Consider the following 19859-nt stretch of genomic DNA (forward strand, 5'->3'; position numbering starts at 1 on the left):
TTGTCGTGACACGCATGCATTGTGGGACATCATAAGGATAAAATTAATTTAAATCTGATATTTCGGGAGAGAAATTTAGAACGAGAGTTCTCATTTTTAAGAAAATAAAGGGTAAAATTAAAAGATAACGAAGGATTATTTATTTTCATAAAATTAGATAAAACACACTAAGTTTATAGGTGGTTGAAACTTGAAAGTGCCAAGAATATGTGAAGCATTATCTCTCGAGTACCGCTAACCATAAAATCCAAATATTCATTTGGAACTGGGACGTCGCCGTTTAGTTTCTCAGATTCAACACACATACTTTCTTCTGGAGTAACTTTAATGACTGGTTTCAGGCCACCTCTTGTTAGATAAATCAATAATTGTGAAATTAATTGGAAATTAAAATGCTTTAGCCTCAGGTTTCCAAATCTTGCTCGGTGGAGGCAGCAGTGATCCAGTCACCTTCATGAACATCAACTGTCTTCATGTGGATATGGTGAGGACTGGCGTTGCAGAGCTTGTTATATACTTTTATCCACATCTTAAAGAATTTGTTTCCATTTCTATATAACCATGATTCTCACAAATAATTTACAGAGAAATTATTTTAAAATCCTCCGAAAATTAAAGCTACTAAGTATGTACGTAGCAAATTTCATTGATCTCCCCATTATTATATATCTTTTATATAGTGATGGTGTACTATTCTTGTGTTAATTTGTGCATCTATCACTGCTGTATTTAAAATCCAGTTATATTGCAAATCATCATCATAGATGTATTATATACGGATCAGACGGATCTGACCATGTGGTGATTCAACTCGAAATTTAATAAAATTATATACCTCTCGTTATTTGATGAAAAAGAAAGAAAATTTTAGAATTTACCAAATGTGCCTTAGATGTTATTTTATGTTACGTTAACATAAATGTTAATCGGGTAATTTTTAAAAACCTCCCCTGAAGTTTGAGGCTATTGCAAGTAAATGGTGAAAATCATTTTATTTGTAAAAGGTCCCCTACCGTTAGTTAAAATTTTTATTGACTAACTGTTGACTTTGAAAAGACAATATTACCCCCAATATTTACAATTCTAAATATTTACAATTTCATAAGTAATTAAAACAATTATTTTCACCATGATCAAGTTATTGATATTTCCTTAAAATCTTAAAAAAATAAAATTACAAATCTTAAAATAAATTTTTTTAAGTTTGTAATAAAATTACAAATCTTAATTATTTGATATAAAAATATAATTTTTTTTAAGTTTGTAATTTTATTTTTTTTTAAGATTTTAAGGAAATTTTAACTGACGTAAACTATTATTGAGAGTAATATTATCTTTTTAAAGTCAACAGTTAGTCAATGAAAATTTTAACTAAGGGTAGGGGGTCTTTTACAAATAAAATGATTTTCACCATCTACTTGCAACAGCCTCAAACCTCAGGGGATGTTTTTAAAAAACGTAATTCTTGTTTCCTTTATTTTTCTGTGATTATTTGGTGTGCTTGATTCTGCATTCCGCGCACAACAAGTGGTATCAGAGCCGACGGTTCGTACTTGGGGGGATACGGTACTGTTCCCATATACGAAACTATTCACAAATACGTTGGAGATGGCCATTTGTATTTGGGAGACAGTCTATTGTAAGTAGTGTGTATTTTTGCATGTCGAGAAAAGTTCTGTCAACAAGGCGATAAGAGTCTAAGGATTCTGGTTTTTAATTGGGACAGAATTCTCATCCAATCTCATGGGAACTTTCATGGTGCATTTATTCACGCGAAATTAACATCATAGAGATTGTTTTTCAAGTGAAAATAGTTCGTTGAGAAGAAATTTCTAGAATTAGGGAAAGATCTACCGAGATTATTTCATGAGACATTTCAGCTCGGAGGCGAGATTTGTTAAATCGCTATTCAGCACATGTTATAGGAGGTCAAAAGATCAATGTTGAAAAATTTGATGGGAAAATCAACTTCGGCATGTGGAGGCACGAAGTTATGGATGCCCTTATTCAAATCGATCTCGATGTTGTTTTGAAAAATAAAGGACACAAGAATTACATGGTTCGGCAATATGCATACGTCCACGGGAGCAAGAGAAAAATAATTGTATTATTAACAATTATTTGAGTAAAGAACCTCACTTTTCCAGAACCCAAATACACCCAGTACTCTCACACACACTCTTCAATTGTTCACACTCTCAGAACTCTCAAAAGCTTAGAAACTTATAAGCTTAACAAATTTTAGGGATGCTTAGAATGAATGATCACTCCTCTATTTATAGCCGAGCCTTGCCATTCATGTTTGCCATTTTCAAAACAAAAGTCTTGAGTTCCTTTCAAATTGTCAAAGGTCGATGCCAACTTTGGCCAATTTTTCAATTATGTATGTGGCTTACCTTTCATTTTTCAACCAATTTGAATAAACTCACCAAAAGTCTTTGACTTTTCAATAATTCTTCACATCGGTGAAGATTTGTCCAAATCTGAGCCGACTACCAATAGATCATCATCCCTAAAGTGGCTGCATCTCTATGAGTGCCTACGTACCCAAAATTTGGGATCAAACCAACCGTAATTCAAAATTCTCCAAATTTAATGCATTCGAAGAATTTGAATTAGTTTCAAGAATTTTGAACTACGGTTGGTTTGATCCCAAATTTTGAGTATATAGGCAGTCACAGAGATGCAACCACTTTGGAGATGATGATCCATTGGTAGTCGGCTCAGATTTGGACAAATCTTCGCCGAGGTAAAAAATTGGTACAAATCTTTACTCAAATTTATACTAAAATAATTGTTAATAATACAATTATTTTTCTCTTGTTCCCGTGAACGTAGGCATATTACCGAATCACGTAATTCTTATACCTTTATTTTTCTATGATTATTTAGTGTGCTTGATTCTGCATTCCGTGCTCAACAAAATACATATCCCTAAAGCAATCGCAATTAATACCATGTTTCATGAAGGAAGCAGGAAGCAGCCACGGTCGGATGCTGCCAGTTTTATTTATTAATAATCTGAACACACCATACAATCACAAACTACAAACAACGCATGCAGTACTAGTTCCAAAGCACACTACTAATTAACATCACGATCATCTCTCACACAATAGACATACTCAGATCACATATATATATATACCAAATTGAAAGCAACCCAACTAACAACCTGAGGGTCTCAAGTTTCTTTATTAAACAAACAGCAACCAAGGTAATATGTTTTTAGAAAAAGGATATGCCGTTTTTGATTTTTTACTATGTGTTATTTATCCCTTGGTGATATGGTCAGCAACATCTTTAGTAATGCTGACCATAAAATCAACATATGCAACTGGGTCCGGAACGTTGGCGTTTAACTTCTCATATGCAATGCTACAAGTTGCGATGCTGCCAGCACTGCCATCCCCTTTTGGAGAAACTTTATAAACCGGGAGCCAGCTTTTGAAATGCTTGAATACATCTCCCTCTAGGCCAATAAGAGTCACTGACATATTTGCATCGTCATGCTCTACCTTCTCTTTAAATGTCTCAGTTCTTCCTTCTGCATGCATGTTTAAATATTGTTCGTCGTAATCATATGTATACGAGTTAGAAAAATATATAATTCAAATTAAATTAAATCAAATTATAAGACAGGATTGCTTAGTTCATTACCAACACTATACGTCCAGAGCTTGACAGAACCATGGTGATGCCACTCCCCTTCGTGCACGTCAACAGCCTTAATGTTTGCAGGAGATGCGGTTGGGACCTGGTAGCTTTGTTTTTTCCAGATATGGTAAAATTTCTCAGCTGGTACTTCGATTTCTATTTGTTTCTCTATCTTACCAACTAGAGCCATATCTGTATGTCTTACTGGAAATTTAATTATCACAAGGTATTGATATTCTGAGAAATTAACGTGTATATAGAAGGCAGATGACTTACCCTCTCTTTATATAGAGTCACAATCTTAAAAGTATCTTTTATTAATTTAGCCATTATTATCTATTAGATTAAGATTAATGATTATTTAATGTGTATTATTGCATCCATCCATCCATCCTCAACTCTAATCATCACAGGTATGTTCCAAATGTGTCAATCTAGAGATAATGTGTTAATTTAGTTAGTTTCTTTCCTTTTATCTATCACTTACCTCCATACTGTTCGAATATATTATTATTTTTATTAAATAATAAATTTTTATTTATAGTTCTTATAAATTAGATTCTAAATGCATATTTACTTGTCACACGGATTACAAAAAAATAAATTGCAACCAATAAATATTAAGTAAATGACCCATTTATCTTTTTTTTTTCATTTATCCTTTTAGTGTCATAGAAATTTTTTGTATTACGAGAGATTACTGAAATTGTTGTAGAAGCACAATCTCCCTAATAATTAATTGGCTTGTCTTGGAAATATATCTTATGATCCTCCATACCAACTGCTAATAAATTAATGCATGGATAAAGTTTAATAAATCCGAAACAGATTGCCCGTTCTCTTTCAATAGAAAAATAAATCAGATTCTTATAAGGCAAGTAGGCAGCTAAACACAAAGATAATGCATTGTTATTAAAGTACTTCGGGTGACTCAATATGAATCATGTGATTTAAACACTGTGAGGGGATCAAAGTCGATCACTAGGGCAGGTGCAATTATCAATTCAGCTGTTAATTAATAAATGATGAATAACATAAATGTCAACTACCATGAGATAATGGTTTATATTTTTTTAAGAAATGACGATTCTTACAAGAAATATATTTTCTTCTTTTATTTCTTTTCTGATGGGTAGGTGATTCGACATGAAATGTATACGTATAATAGCATCTACGAAGATATCAATCTCAATTGAGCAAGTGAGATTTTGAATTCAACTCTCTTCGAGAGATTTTTCTTTTTCTTTTATTTTATATTTTTCAATATCTCTTCATATATAAAATTTTTAAAAAAATCTACGTAATCCGAGTAAAATTGCAAGTTATATAAATATATTTATAGAGCCACCATGAGAAGTGTCCTTTCATTTGGGAGGGGCAAATATGAATTTAATCTAACCGATGGTCAAAACTCGAAAAGATGTCAATTTCTTAAGATTTACAAAATCTAATTAGATTATGATTTGAAAAATATTTAAAAACACCTCTCCCCTACCACGACGCGTTATCTGTAGAGTGATTTTAACAGAAATTAGAGATTTTTTTTTAACAATTCACACGGAATAAAAATAATAATAACAACGATTAAAAAAATACAGAAAAGCTCCAGCCTCGGATGTGCTATTAATTAGAACTTAATAAGTGATCAACACCAACTCCTATACAATAATTATTGAATCACGCCGACTTTCCATGAAAATACAAAAATAGGCCATAAAGTCAGTGCTGATAGTGACCCTTACCACAGATCGTATAATTGATTCACAATTTTCCAAGCGACAAAAGGACGATAGTGAAATAAACGATTTAGTAAGACATTTGGACATCAATGGTAACGCGATATGATCTATAAATGAAATCTCAAAAATATGAAATGATCACAGTATTGGATCCATCATAAGAAATTAAGAAAGTTAAAGAAGAGAGAGATCTCATACAAACTTTAGATTTAACACATGAAATAATCACAGTAGTTAATAAGAAAGTACAAACATCAGCAAAATATCATATTTACAATTAATCTTCATCAAGTTGAAATACAGTCATGAATGATAGGTGCGTATGCCTGAATTCTGCCTATATTTGTTATCAACAGAAATAATTCCACAGAAAGCCAGAATTTACCATATTTTACATATCTCAAGTGTCATACAGAACAGTGGATACAATAATTATAGTTTGATTCTTCCTCGCCTTACAATTAGTACATCGCTATCCTTTGTGTCGATGAGGAGTGGTGATAACCACCTACAACTGCTTTACTAGAGTTGATAATCTAGATGGGTATGCAGGCATAATAGTATATTATTAGTATCCTGAGCAATTGAGATGGACTCGAGCCAATAATCAACCTCCTCTGGCCCCAATAGCACCCGCTGCTCTTTGAACATTCATATAGAAGCTTCTTTAACATACCAAGCAGAGATGATAACTGATATACTGAACTTCTTAGGTTTTTTATTCCTCTATGTATAATTGAGTATTTACACACACACACGCACGCACACATATGTACGGCTGAAAGCCTACAGGCTTACAAAATTCAGCTTTTGGAAAACAATGGGGAAAGGACTTACAAGTGATTTGTCTTACTTTTTCAATAGATTAGGAACATCCTCTCTGGAAGTGACAGCAGCTGGAGAGGTAGAGAAACCATTTTGCTTGTTCAATTCGAGTTTTTGATCTGCTTTCTTACTTCTCTTTTCATCTTCATTGCAATTACTGGGAGATGATGACCCAAATATCTGTACCGTTAAGCTTCCAACTACATGGAGATGAAAACACTTGTCAGCACACCAATAAGATGCACATAGATATGCCTCAATTTTGGAAGGAGAAGTCCTCATTCAGAATCTGAAGATGCCATCAGGTTTTATGGTAGAGGCTAGAGAGTAGAGAGTGGTTGTGGTGGTAATTGTACTCGGAATTCAGCTAGTGGTCTGAGTCAAATTGTTGTGTGCAAAAAAAAAATCTGATTTTCTTCAAACTTGTACAGAGATTATTTAACACTGTCTGAATGCATTGGGGTAATATTTTCCATCCCCTCAAAAAATAGATATGATCCTTCAGTGTTTTTACAGTTATCATGGTGCAGCAAGCAAACAACAGAAGAGAGTCACAGAAACCGGCCAGATTTAATCCAGAGGAAAATAAATTTGACAAATTTGAGAAGGGGACAAAAAGGAAAGAATATGACTACATGCATATCCAATTTTGTATGTAAAATTTAAGAAATATAAAACCACTCTTACCTAACACAAGAGCAGCACCAAGCCAACCAGTTGCACCCCACCTTTCACCAAGGATGAACCACGCAAAACCAGCACCCCAGACGGGCTCCAACCCATATATTATTGCTGTCTCTGTTGCTGACACATCACGCATTGCAGCCATCTGCAAAGTCGACTAGTTTTTTACGAAAAAACTTCCAGAAATATGTTTCATATGGAAAGATTAATTAAAAATGTTTTATTACTAGTAGAAAATACGGAATGTGAGATCTTCCGGATGTTTCCTTTCTTATTTTATTTTTTCTCATTTAAAGTAATTCAAGTTACAAATTAAAAACCGAAACTTGGGAGCATAGGACTAAAGATACAGGAAAAGACCTCTGGAATTTACAGCTTTTGTCAGGATACTAAAATTAGATGAAAGGAAAATACGGAATGTGAGATCGTCCAGATGTTTCCTTTCTTCTATATTTTTTTCCCCCCTTCATTCAAAGTAACTCAAGTTATGAAAATAAACACCGAAACTCGGAAGCACAGGACTAAAGATACAAACAAGAAAAGACCACTGGAATTTACAGCTTTCCTTGGGGTACTAAAACTAGATGAGAAAGACCAAAATAGTGAGTTAAGCTATAATACAAAACACATTACTCTGAAAGCTGGGGGGTTTTGCCTCATCAGTCCAATCTACAACTTGAGGCTTCCATGAAGTCAAAGGCGCTCAGGAAGCCAATTTGAGTAGCAGAAATAGAATGATATCATCATAAGAGAGAATGAGAAGAAAATGTGTACCGAAATGCCCAAAAAGTTCTTTTAAACTTGAATTTTCTCACCAGAACCTTAAAGAACATACCTAAAGTGTGTGGCATGTACGTTAGATATAGGGGTCTATCTTGTAAAAGAACAATGCAATGGTTGTAGATGGATGAGGTGATCAACACTGACAGATTTGGCTTCGAAATTAGAAATGAAGAGAAAAGACTGGCTATGTGTTAGTAGAAATACGAAAGAGGAAGTGGTGGGGAGGAGTACGATGTGATGTTTAATAGAGATTGACAAAACTAGAGTTAGGAAGGAAAATCAAGGTTCTGCTGCTGATTCAGAAAAATAGCAATGTACAATGAATTTGGAGAGACTGGAGAGACGAAATAAAAGCCCCATAAAAGAATAAAGAAGCGAGAGAAAAGGGATAAAACTGAGCAAAACGCCTTCCAGAGACCAAAATAAATGATAGTCGATCATAAATCAAAACCTATATCAGAGTTCACAGGCTTATATAAAACTTCTTTCAGTTATCCTAATAAGATATGCATTCCCAAGAAACTAGTGATCTAGAAAATCTTAATCCTCAACTTAAAATCGAGCAACTTAACACAGGATGAAGTATCCTGAATTTGCAAAAGCTGCACAAGTAAATACTTGTAACTGCTAAATATTTACCCTGCAATTAATCATCAACTATACAAAGACCCTCAACTCAAAGCATCTAAATTACTAAATCTTAGAATTATGTAGAATCTAGCACAAAAATCTTCTCTCCATGGGAAATTTCAATACCTCTATCCATAAACATAACCCTGTTGAGAATATGCCTGTGTAAAGTGCAGGTATCCATGGAAATGCAACCATCCAATCCCAGAACATAGTCCACGTCCAAGATGATGGGTCAGAACCCTGGGTGCCACCAAGCGAGCCTCCAATAAAATACCAGACTGCTGACAACAGAGCAATAACGCATACCTGAATGCATAACATTGATCAACCAATGCACGAAGACGAACACAGCATGGTTTTGATGAACACAGCATGGTTTTAACTAAAAACATATTTAGAATATACTAACCTCATATCCTAGGAGGGGCAAAAAGTCCTTTTTATTTGTGCTCCTTGAAATGTGCTCCGTTCTTAGCATATGGATTCCAAAAAACACTGCACTTAAGAAGTTTAACAGATCTCCAACCTGAATTGTTATAGAACATATTATTAGAACAAAGATGAAAGCTATATTTAGTTTTAAGTCTTTGAAAGTATACTAATGCATACAGTTGGTTCGTCATCAAATGAACTAAGAAACTTATGCGAACAGAGAAACAGCTCATAATTAAGAACACACGTACACTTGGAGGAGATCCACTGGATTCCAGCAATGCAACTCCTAAGATAGACATAACAGCACCAAACCAGGTACGAGCAGGAACTATTGCTCCTAACATACCATCAAGCAAGGGAACAACTATTACCTGATAAATTCAGGTAAAATATGCCATAAATGTACCTTTGAAGCTCTGCAGACAACAGGGAGCTTTCTTTGATAAGGTTAACAGATTAATCGAAAAACTTACGGTGAACATTGAAATGAATGAGGCGCGTCCAGCATCGGAAGTTTCAAGTCCAAGTGCCTGCATTAGGTATCCTAGACTAACCCACACACCCAATTCAAACCCAGCATTTCGGGTATGAACCTCATCTCGTGCTCGCAGAACAAACGGAATGAATGGGATTGCAGACAAAGCAAATCTGACAACAGTGAAGGCTGATGGATCTGTGATCGCTTCAACCTCTTTTATAACTGGAATGTTACTAGCTACAAGAAGAAAGGGAAGCAAAGTTAAAATTGCGAGCAGTGGATACTGGATGGATTAGAATGAACGAAAATACACTGGCACTAATTATGGCTGTTAGTTAATTAGAGAGAAAAATATAGCATTTTGCCAGACTTAAAATGAATGAATGCAGGCAACCACGTGTGCCTATGCATCTATGATGCCTGCCTAATTGACTATGAAATAGATTGATAAACTTAACTAAAATTCATTGATCAAAACCAGTCATTTTCCTCAATTTTCTTGGCAACCAAACAGAAGCAGGCTTACCGTAAACAACGGTGATGGCATTGAGGAGAATGATGCTCCTAACTTTCTTAGAGGCAAATAATATCCTGCGCCAAAGAGATCGCTTTCCAAAGAGAGACTTGAAACCCCGAGCTCGAACTCCATCCTTGGAGTTGGAGACCGAAGTAACGTCGTTTTTTGAATTGCAATAAGCAACTGTATTTGGTTTCGAGCTACAAGCTGTATCGGAATCAATCCACTTTCTCGGTCTCGAAACTGATTTAGTGCAAGTAACAGAAGAAAAATTGGAGTCGTGCAAAGCAGTAGCGATAAAATGAGGTCGGTTAACGTAGTGGCACTGGCAGCAGATGAAAATAGACGAATTGGAGGGAACAGTAGAGAGGTCAGCCGTAGAGCAATCTGAAGCTATCTTCGTTGACCATCTTGATAGAGTTAGAGAGACCGGAGCCGTTGTGGCCATATCTTGAGTTGAGACTGCGGGTGAGAGCAGTCTCTCTGCTTCTCTCTTCAGAGATCTTGTCGACGCCGAGTTGAATGCTACCACGTAAGCAAAAAAGTTTCAGATCTTTTGGCGATTCGAGTGAGTGTAGGATGGCAATGGGCACCGCCCGCAGCGGATTTGCCATTACCAAATCCAAATCCGCATAAAATTTAAATTATCAAACTCACCCGCAACCCGCAGTGGGTTTTAATTTTTTTAAAAAAACTCACCCGCAGCGGGTTTTAACAATTACCAAACCCGCAATGGTATCCGGCGGATTTTTTGCGGGTTTCCGTATTTAAAATCACAAATATTTAATATATAAATTTATAATAATAACCTCAAGTTCCATATAACATATTCAATTTTATATTTAAACAATGTAAATGAAAAATTAAAATTTCCACATCAATTCAACACAAATTCTCAAATTTAAGTATAAATTATACAAATCTATTTAAAAAACACAAACTAATATCTAAAAATAATAATTACATTTCATATTATCATTTAAAACAAGATCAAAGAGAATATATTTATTTTATTCACCACCATAAGCACCCATCTAACACAATGCCTAAAATAATAATTAAGATTAATATTTTCAAATACTAATTCGAAGGGAAATGCCTTTAGTTTTCTTTAGGTTATGACTTTAGAATAAAAGATGAGCCATATACACACATACACAACTTTGAGCCTTTTGCTATTTGGTAATTTGATTAATTACATTATTTTCTTTATATATTTTTATATTTAAATTAAATTAAAAATATTTGAAAAAAATTATTGCGGGTTTGGTGGATATCCATGCGGGTATCCACCGGGTATAAAGTTAATACCAAACCCACCCGCATTCATATGCGGGTTTTAATTTATAATACTAAACCCGCCCGCAACGGATAAAATTACCCGCAACGGGCGGGTTTTGGCGGGTGGGTTTGGGCGGGTTTGCGGGTTTGCGGGTACAATTGCCATCCCTAAGTGAGTGTGATACTCGTGTCGGATCTTCGTTGGATGATTACGAGGTTTGGTAAATAGACAATAAGTCATAAAATTACAAATTCTAATTCTAACCAAAGTTGGTGGGAATGGTTCGATACTCTCACTCTTTAAAAAAATTAAGAATTTAAGTTTCACTTGTGTGTAAAGTCATTATTTTATTTAGTACTTTATTTTTTATGGACCGATCCAATATGAATGAGAATTGGTTTAAATTATAATATGAGACTTAAAAATATCTCCCACAATTAAGATCCGCCCAATAGCACCTCCTGCTCCTAGTTCAGAAAAAAAAAATTACAAATTCCAAGTCTCGGTTTGTGAACGGAAATTGAAGTGAAAACGCGTATTAATAATGGCAATATCAAGAAAAAGAACAACGGGGAGACTATTTTTTTTTTTTTTTTGAAAAGAACAACGGGGAGACTATGACATAAGGGAGAAGGAGCAGTTTTAATTTTTTTTTTTTTCTAATAACGATGACTAATTAGTCGTATCAGAATAATTTTATTTGGTTTTGTCAATTGGCATGTTCGTGGAGAACAACAGAACAGGTGAGGCGTTACTCGTTAGTGGCTGGCGTATTCTGACCTTATGCTTGCAAGAACTATGAAACAAGGAACACGTTGTCATATCTTCAGGAGTTGCGTTCATCTTTTAACCTTTTATTGTTGCTTTGCTTGCAACGAATTTGATATCTCTATATTACCCTTTAAGCTGAAAATATAAAGTCACCTCAATTCAAAATTTTGAAGAGATGTGAGATTAAAAAATTGATCTAAAAATTATCCACTTTCGTTAAATTTAAAAAAAAGGTAAAGCTGACCACTAGAGCTAGGCCCAGTAGTTAAAGCTACTCCCTCACAGGAAAGTGATTCGAGCTTCCGCAGACCCAGTGGTTAGAGCTATTATCTCACAAGTGTGAGAGAATTTGTTTAAGCTCCCGCAGATGTATTATAGAGGTTTAATTTAAATTTTTTTTCTCAAAACTTGAGTGAAAAAAGTTTTTCTCTCAGGAGGGGAGTTGACGTTCCTCAAATATTTGAGAGAATTAAAAAATCTAAACAACTGGTCTCAGTAATTATATAATTATAAATATAATGAGCAATAGTCTCCTAAAAAAATGTAAAATGTAACGCTATTAATGCACGCGGCAAATTAGACTTTTCCTACATGTAGAGGTCTCAAACGGGTATATCAGACAGGGTTCAATAATTTTTTTCTGGGCTTTTCAGAAGGGCTGCCTAGCCCATTTTATATTTGATACAATCAGTTTTTATGAAAACAATGCGATCTCCAGGAATAGAGCTTGGAGTAAATCTCTGTTGGGGGAGGGTTCAAACTACATGTGTTAATCGGAAATTGATTTTAGACAGTTTTTCCATTTATAGTTATGGTGCGGTTGGCAGGAATTTGAGAATTTTGCTTGTAACTACAGTAATTTTGAATTGATTGTTTTGATTAATAATTAAGCTACTTTTATAAGTGAAAAATAAAATAAAAAAACAATTAACAATATAAAAATTGAAGAGCTTGTTCAAATCTTATCATACTTTGAAAAGTTATTACTATTAGTTTATTATTATTGAATATACACTAAATTTTTAAACTTTCAAATATGTTTATTGAATTTAACTAAAGACACGTAGATTTAAAAAAAATATATGGTCTTAAAAAAAAATACTACAATAACTTAGCATACCCTCTTAAAAAAAGTTTGTCATGCTTTTTTTAATGCACAGCCCACTGTATGACACAAATCACATGTTGAGCATGGCATGGCAAGAGTATGAGCCCGCATAGACCTTTTTTTGACAGGTCGAGCTGGCGCGGCATGCCTCATTGCCCGTCTCTACTCTTGCTCATGCATCAGCATAATGACACATGAGCAATCTAAAATGGTGGTTCTGCACTTTAAAGTTGAAATTCAGAGCTCCATTTCACATTTTCACTTATCTTTCATATCTTAGAATACAAGCGTTCATGTGTAGTAATTACTAATTCACGGAAAGATCTCTTAAGCTTTGTATAGTATTATCTATGATCGGATAAAATCAAATCAACAGCATAATCGTCTTTTGGCGAAATAATAAATTTCTACTTAGATTAGGGAAGGGGCCGAGGCCAGGGCCAGGGTTTGGTTTGCATTAATGTATTGTTTTCCAAATTCATTTTGTCATTTTCATTGTTTAAAAATCATTATTGACGGTTTAATCCCTTTAAAATTAAAGATGTCAATACAACAAATTCCATTTACCCATGATTCACTGCTTAGGATAAGAAGACACTACAGCCCTTGTTGATTTAATATCGAAACCGGTAAACTTCCTCTGCCCTGAAAATTCCAAGTTGCTCTCACTGTCTGTACATTCTTCATAAAATATACTGCTGCTCTTTTTTTTTTTTAAAAGAAAAAAATTAATGGCTAGAGTCACTTCATATTTTTTTTCTGTAAATTGACATCTGGTTCATAATATTAACTGCTCATCACTTTAGTCTTCAAGTCCACCCACTTTGCCTATTTCACTACAGAGTACATAAACTAGAGCCACTCCCTCACAAATGTGAGGGAAGTGGTTCGAGCCTCCGCAGACGTATTGTAGGGATTTAATTTAAATTTTTTTTTTCAGAGTCCCAGATTTTGAGTGAAGGCATGAGTTTTTCTTTCAAAATGGGAGTTGACGTCTCTCGAATATTTGAGAGGGTTAAAAGCATGAGCGGTGTCATATCAGAATTAATATAAACGAGTCTCATTATTTATATAATTGTAAATATCTTGAGCAATAAGCCTCATTCAAACAAAAAAAAGTGTCCTTTCATGCCCATATGAACAGGAAAAGTAATTAAAAAAATTGAGAGAACTCGAAGCAGCTCCGGTCAAATTATTGTTTTCAGTTCCGCCACACTCTAAAATAAACTTCAAATAGGCTTTGGAGTGAATTACGTATGGTACAAACTCCAAGGGCTTTGCCTTAACAGCCTGATATTTTGTTGTCACGTATTTGTAGGATATTGCAAAAGGTCAATATTTCCTGTAGCAGCTGCTTGACCATATATTTATTACACATAATTAAATCATTGATAGACGGGCGGCTGGTGGTTCTGGAAATGAAACTCTTAATTGGATTGATGCATTTCTTCTTCAAGTTCTGCAGAATGCACACAATATTTGACGTTCTTATCAAAGATTTCTAAGTAGGCACAATTAACACACGAAAATTTTCCTTTTCCTTTCTTAATTCTTCAATTTGTTGTGTGGAAGAATTGAAATAAAAATATTCGGCAGAAACTAACCGTATCCGTGGCATAGTACGTTCTTGAGAGCAAGCAGGAATACGACCTGCATTGATTAACATTAATTCAAAAAATTTTAGGTGGTTGATGTTGCAATAAATTTAGCCATTCCAGCTGACAAATTTGGACCGTTCGTGGGACACTTTAATAGATCGTGCACTCCAAACAGGTGATAGCAATGGAAATATCAAAGCAAAGAAGATTTTGAATATGCTCATCAGAAAAAAAATGAAAAATTGCAGTGCCAGAAGCTTGGTGGGTGGAAGCAATAAACAAGAGTACGTTTCATGGAAGTTTTACACAGAGAGAGAAATGAGGGCTAGTTTTAGTCTCATTCATCATCACATTTTGTTTTAATTCATTGCGGAGATTTAAATGCATCATTATGGCTCCAAGCAAACATTCATTTCACGGGGAAATAAATACTATTTCCCCGGCTTGTTGCACTTAATATTATAAAATCTTTCACATCATTTCTCATACTTTGCACAGAATCTTTTGAACTCATCAAAATAAAATTATAAAATTACATTATTAATATGAGAAATATCTGCCCCTTTTCTCCAGCCATTTTAAGGGCTGACAAAGCGAATTCCAAGGAAGTTTCCAAAGCTTCTTTATAGATCTCACCTTGAGATCATGAACTTTGTTTTGTCAATAGCTGACACTGGGACAGCAAATAATATATAAACAAGAAATTGTACATATTTGTAATTACATTTCTTATTATTGGAATGATAGGGGTATGATTATTGGGAAATTTTCAATAATAACCATTAAAATTTTCATTTTTTTCATCTTAACCCCCCAAAAATATTTCTATCAACATTAGCCATTAAACAACTTTTGAGACCAAAACACCCCTCCCTCATCTCTCCCCCAACACTCCCTTTTTCTCATCTCTCCCAAACCGATCCAACTCCCATCATCGGCGGCGACATCAACCCTCGTCGGCGGCGGCTCCATCTCTCACCGGCATCCGATCTACAACCTTCAACAAAACCTAGGTTAGTAATTTTTCTTATTTTCATTAATTTAAAATGAGATTTTAGAATAATAATAGTTATAGCTTGAGAATAATGGTGGTGGTGATAATGGTGGTGGTGTTTGTGGTGGTTGATGGTGTTTGGGAGTATTGTTTTTTGATTTTGATGTGGCTTAATTTTGGGGATGGAGAGGGAGGGGGGTACGGCGCGCGCGCGCGCCCATCGCTGGGCAGCAGCGCGCGCCGATGCGCGGCCCACTGTCGCACCAAATCTGGTGCGAGAGCGCGCGCCCGCGCGCCTGTCGCACCAATTTGTTGGTGCGACAGGCGCCTGTCGCACCAGCTTGGGTGCGACAGGCGCGCGCTGTCGCACCAATTTGTTGGTGCGACAGGCGCCTGTCGCACCAAAGCTGGTGCGACATGCGCGCCTGTCGCACTTAAAAATTATAGTGTTTATTATAGTGTTTTTTTTTTCGATTATTTTTTTTTTCTGTAAACGTAATGTAATAAATTTATAAATATTACAGATACATGGCAAAATCAGAATCACCGGATATTGATGTAGGCAAGATGTATTTTAGTTATGCCGATCACTTTCCTGGTCGAATTTCGAGCATGTGTAAGTTATCTTCGGTCATAAAAGCCATCGAGGAAAAATTAACAAAGCGGCAGTTGACTATGTTCAAAAAGGATATATTTGGGCATTTCTTGGAGTGTCGAAGTTTTCCATTTAGTGGGGTAATTGTGCACAATCTTTTGCTGAGGCAAGTGGCCCATGAAGAAGATAGCCGTGAGGATCAGTTATGGTTTCAAATTGGTGAGCATTTGATTCGCTTGTCAATTGTCGAATGGTGCTTGGTTACTGGACTTTCATTTGGTGTTGATACCAATCAAAAAAATGATCAAATGGAGCAGAGGCTACGGAGTACGTATTTTGGTGGAGTTCATCGTAAGATTAATGTGAAGGAATTCGATGCAATATTTAATGAGTTGAAATTCGAGGAATTGGACGATATGGACGCATTAAAGATTGCGCTGTTTTATTTTGCGGACCGAGTACTAAATGCAAGAAAAAATCACTGTCAAATCAATTTCGATTGGCTTGACCAAGTTGATGATATACAGTACTTCCGAAAGCGTCCATGGGGTCTGTTGTCGTGGGAAATGATTTACGAGAGTCTTGACAATGCACTGTTCGAGAAAGACCAGAAATTTAAGAAGACTCGGTCGAAAAATCCAGATCATAACATTGAAAAATACAATCTTTATGGCTTTACGTCTGGGGTTCAGGTGCGTATTTGTTTTTGTTTATTAATAAGTTTTATAGTATTAAATATTTGATATGTTGTTTTATTTGATTTTTTAATTTGGTTGTTGTAGGCTTGGATTTACGAAGCAATCGGAGGGTTGCCATCAACATGGGTCGTCAAAACGAAGAATAAGATTCCCCGCATTTTGCAATGGAAGCCCATGGCGTCTTCGAGAATCAATTTTGCCGAGGTTTATTCGTTCTTCAACGACGAATCTCGTCTTGTAAGTAATATGTATTACTTATTTTTTTAACTTTACTAAATTTAAGTTATGTATACTTACTTAAAATTTTCAATTTAATTTATTGCAGGGGGACGTTTTACAAACTCTTGAGCCAAATTCAAAGGAGAGTAGCAGAAATTATTGGGTCTCTGTGAAGGATTACTTGCCAAGCATTCCAGGCTGGGTTCTTAAGGTTGGTATACTCTAAGTACTAAAAATTTTTTAATCGAAATTTTTTACTTTTCATTTAATAATTATAAATGATACTTTATACAGCACCAACACTCAATCAACGCGATGCCGTCGGTTACAAGGCAATCAGACGAGCATGACGATCATGACGACAAACCAAACCCAATACCAGAGCAGCGTCATGACACTTATGAGGATGAGGTGGCTGTTGATGACCACCAGCAGCGTCATGACACTTATGAGGCTGTTGATGACCACCAGCAGCGTCATGACACTTATGAGGCTGATGATGACCACCAGCAGCAAACAGACAACTCTGATGACGCACGGGAATCTGAGGTTATAAATAATATACGATATTGTTTCTTTATAAATTATTTTTTTTTTTGTTATTCTAAAGTTTTCTGTTTTTTCTTTTGTAATAGTCGAGGACAAAGCAGTTTCAAGATTACATACAACGACGGCTGGATAAGATTGATCGTAACGTTTACGAAATAAAGTCAGAATTAAAAGATTTTAAAGAAACCGTTGTTGGCTTCATCGACACATTTTCTAAACGTCCAAATAAGGATTCTCCCACTGCACGCTCGTATGCGGTGAGCAAATTTTTATTTAATAATTATGTGCGTTTAACTTTTAATTTGATAGTTGTTTAATATGTTCTTCTCGGCGAATGGACAGGCCCCGGATGACTATGGAGTGTATACTAACGTGGGCAATGAAAATTTGTCTACGCCCACGTCATTGTATAGTTTCTACGGGGATGTTAGTGGGGAGAGCGTGCAGGTGTTCTCGGATGTGCCTCCCGGCGTTAGTAAGTTCGGCCGCGCGTACATACCGTCGTATGTTTATAACAGTCCTTACATGATTCCTCCAGTCAGGCGAAGACAGAACGTCCGCCCTTTGCCTCGACCCCAAATCTTGGAGCATGCGATTGACATGAGTACGACAGTGGATATAAATCCACTGAGAGGGTTGGAGGACTCTAGTATGTTTGCTGAGTTTGATCGATGGTTCACTGGTGATAGCAGAGTCTGCCGGAGAGTCCAGCACCCGCGGTCATTCTTTCAAATAATCTTGGGGACAGCTTCGATGGGATGGCTAGGCGATGAGGTATTTATATTTTCGTCGTGATGTATACTGTTGTGGATTTGTGTTTAATTTTTTTTTAAATCGTAATATTTCTGTTTCTCTACAGCATATTCACGAGTATCTCCGCTTGATTAGCGAGAAACAACGGCAGTACCCAAATGCCTTACTCCAACGTGTCACACATACTGACACATTTTTTTGGGTAACGTGCATACAAATCGTATAAATACTATTTAATTTTGTTTTTCATTATTGCCTTTAAGTTCTGTTAATGTATGCATTTCTTGGTTATCTATGTACTAGGTGTTCCTGAATCAGTTATGGAACAACGGGGATTGTGCGGTCGATTCATTAGTATTCGACGATCGCGTGAATAGTTATCTTTGTGGGCGACAGCACACAATGTCCAAATCAATGACGGATGTCGATATGGTATGTATTTTGCTGCAATTTATATACAAGTTGTCAATTTTTCTTAGTTGTTTTTCAATTTCATATATAACCAACATGTTTTTTAATTTTTATATACAGTTACTCATCCCTGTTAACTTGGACGGCGAGCATTGGGTACTGGCACGAGTAGACTTTCGGAAAAACAAAGTCTGGATTTATGACTCATTACTCACATGCCGCGACGACAAAAGATATAGGTTGAAATTCAAGCCACTTGAAGTTATCTTCCCTCGATGGTTGGAATATGTTGGGTTCTACAACATCCGACCTGAGTTGCGGAGTGCCGACCCCTGGAAAGTTATCGCAGTTAGGAGCGCGCCACAACAGGAGCCCGGAACTGGCGATTGCGGTGTTTTTGTATTGATGGTTACGATGTATTTAATGTTCGGGCTTGGATTGGAGTTTAACGCTAGTCATGTCGAGTACTTTAGAAAGAAGATTGCGGTTGACATATTTAATGACGATATTGTATTGTAAACCGTTGTAGTAATTTGAATGTTTAAACTTGTTTTTTTTAAAATTTGCGCACTTAAGTTTATATAATTTTAATGCTCACATTTTAATATTTAAAATCAAATAAAGTTTTATGAAATATAAGTGTACAATACACAAAACACAATAACAACTAACTTCGAGTCGACGCTATGGGATTCTTACATCGCTTACGATTATGGCCCAGTTCATGACACCGCCCGCATCTAACAGTCCGCCTGTTAACGTCCTCGCCAGCCGAGGGTATTCTGAGCTCTTTACGACGGCCAGGTGGTGGTGCCTCAACTGGTGGGTATACTTGCATCTCCACCATTTCATCTGGAATTTCCCAATCAGCCACATCACCAACTGGCTCTACTGGTTGTGCATAAGCCAACGCCAACGATTCTGTAGTGTAAAAGTCCGAGCATAGGTTAATAAAATCCACCCGGTGTGTTAGACACGCCGCAATTGCATGAGCACATACAAGCTGGTCAAGCTGAAAGACTCTGCATGTGCAAGTTCTCTTTTGCAAGTCAACCAAACCTTCCTTAAGCCCACCGCCTACCACTTGAAATCGATGCGGAGACACCGGCCGAACTATCATTCTTTCAGCT

At 35.9% G+C, this 19859-nt stretch overlaps 4 protein-coding genes across 5 annotated transcripts; 1 reads left to right on the plus strand and 3 right to left on the minus strand.

Moving 5' to 3' along the window:
* Positions 1-3272: 3272 nt before the first annotated feature.
* Positions 3273-3847, minus strand: LOC18053502 (MLP-like protein 28). Its single transcript, XM_006448171.2, has 2 exons — positions 3661-3847; positions 3273-3547 (listed from the first exon to the last, which is right to left on the minus strand). The coding sequence occupies exons 1-2, from the start codon at positions 3845-3847 to the stop codon at positions 3273-3275; spliced, it is 462 nt and encodes a 153-aa protein (XP_006448234.1).
* A 1839-nt stretch (positions 3848-5686) lies between these two features.
* Positions 5687-10318, minus strand: LOC18053503. 2 transcript variants are annotated; one of them, XM_006448172.2, is made up of 7 exons: positions 9761-10318; positions 9230-9471; positions 9005-9127; positions 8731-8847; positions 8445-8627; positions 6909-7050; positions 5687-6421 (listed from the first exon to the last, which is right to left on the minus strand). In XM_006448172.2, the coding sequence occupies exons 1-7, from the start codon at positions 10197-10199 to the stop codon at positions 6246-6248; spliced, it is 1422 nt and encodes a 473-aa protein (XP_006448235.1). In that variant the 5' UTR covers positions 10200-10318; the 3' UTR covers positions 5687-6245. The 2 variants fall into 2 exon arrangements, with proteins under 2 accessions (XP_006448235.1, XP_024047657.1); XM_024191889.1 differs by lacking the exon at positions 9005-9127.
* A 5714-nt stretch (positions 10319-16032) lies between these two features.
* On the plus strand, positions 16033-16943 carry LOC112101030. The gene is made up of 2 exons (XM_024190927.1): positions 16033-16795; positions 16882-16943. Exons 1-2 carry the CDS (start codon positions 16033-16035, stop codon positions 16941-16943), a joined length of 825 nt encoding a protein of 274 aa, XP_024046695.1.
* A 2453-nt stretch (positions 16944-19396) lies between these two features.
* LOC112101031 lies at positions 19397-19849 on the minus strand. Its single transcript, XM_024190928.1, has one exon. It carries the CDS (start codon positions 19847-19849, stop codon positions 19397-19399), a length of 453 nt encoding a protein of 150 aa, XP_024046696.1.
* Positions 19850-19859: the final 10 nt, after the last annotated feature.

This window comes from Citrus clementina, unplaced genomic scaffold (genome assembly GCF_000493195.1).
Source record: "Citrus clementina cultivar Clemenules unplaced genomic scaffold, Citrus_clementina_v1.0 scaffold_2, whole genome shotgun sequence".
NCBI classification, from domain to species: domain Eukaryota; kingdom Viridiplantae; phylum Streptophyta; class Magnoliopsida; order Sapindales; family Rutaceae; genus Citrus; species Citrus x clementina.

What these genes read in the sequence shown, in the direction of transcription:
- LOC18053502 (XM_006448171.2), bottom strand. Translation starts at nt 3,847, where the DNA reads ATGGCTCTAGTTGGTAAGATAGAGAAACAAATAGAAATCGAAGTACCA. An exon ending in GCTCTGGACGTATAGTGTTG is followed by an intron (nt 3,548 to 3,660) that starts GTAATGAACTAA and finishes ACATGCATGCAG; the next exon opens with AAGGAAGAACTGAGACATTT.
- LOC18053503 (XM_006448172.2), bottom strand. Translation starts at nt 10,199, where the DNA reads ATGGCCACAACGGCTCCGGTCTCTCTAACTCTATCAAGATGGTCAACG. An exon ending in CATTCATTTCAATGTTCACC is followed by an intron (nt 9,128 to 9,229) that starts GTAAGTTTTTCG and finishes TGAATTTATCAG; the next exon opens with GTAATAGTTGTTCCCTTGCT. An exon ending in TGCCCCTCCTAGGATATGAG is followed by an intron (nt 8,628 to 8,730) that starts GTTAGTATATTC and finishes TTATGCATTCAG; the next exon opens with GTATGCGTTATTGCTCTGTT.
- LOC112101030 (XM_024190927.1), top strand. Translation starts at nt 16,033, where the DNA reads ATGGCAAAATCAGAATCACCGGATATTGATGTAGGCAAGATGTATTTT. An exon ending in TACGTCTGGGGTTCAGGTGC is followed by an intron (nt 16,796 to 16,881) that starts GTATTTGTTTTT and finishes TGGTTGTTGTAG; the next exon opens with GCTTGGATTTACGAAGCAAT.
- LOC112101031 (XM_024190928.1), bottom strand. Translation starts at nt 19,849, where the DNA reads ATGATAGTTCGGCCGGTGTCTCCGCATCGATTTCAAGTGGTAGGCGGT.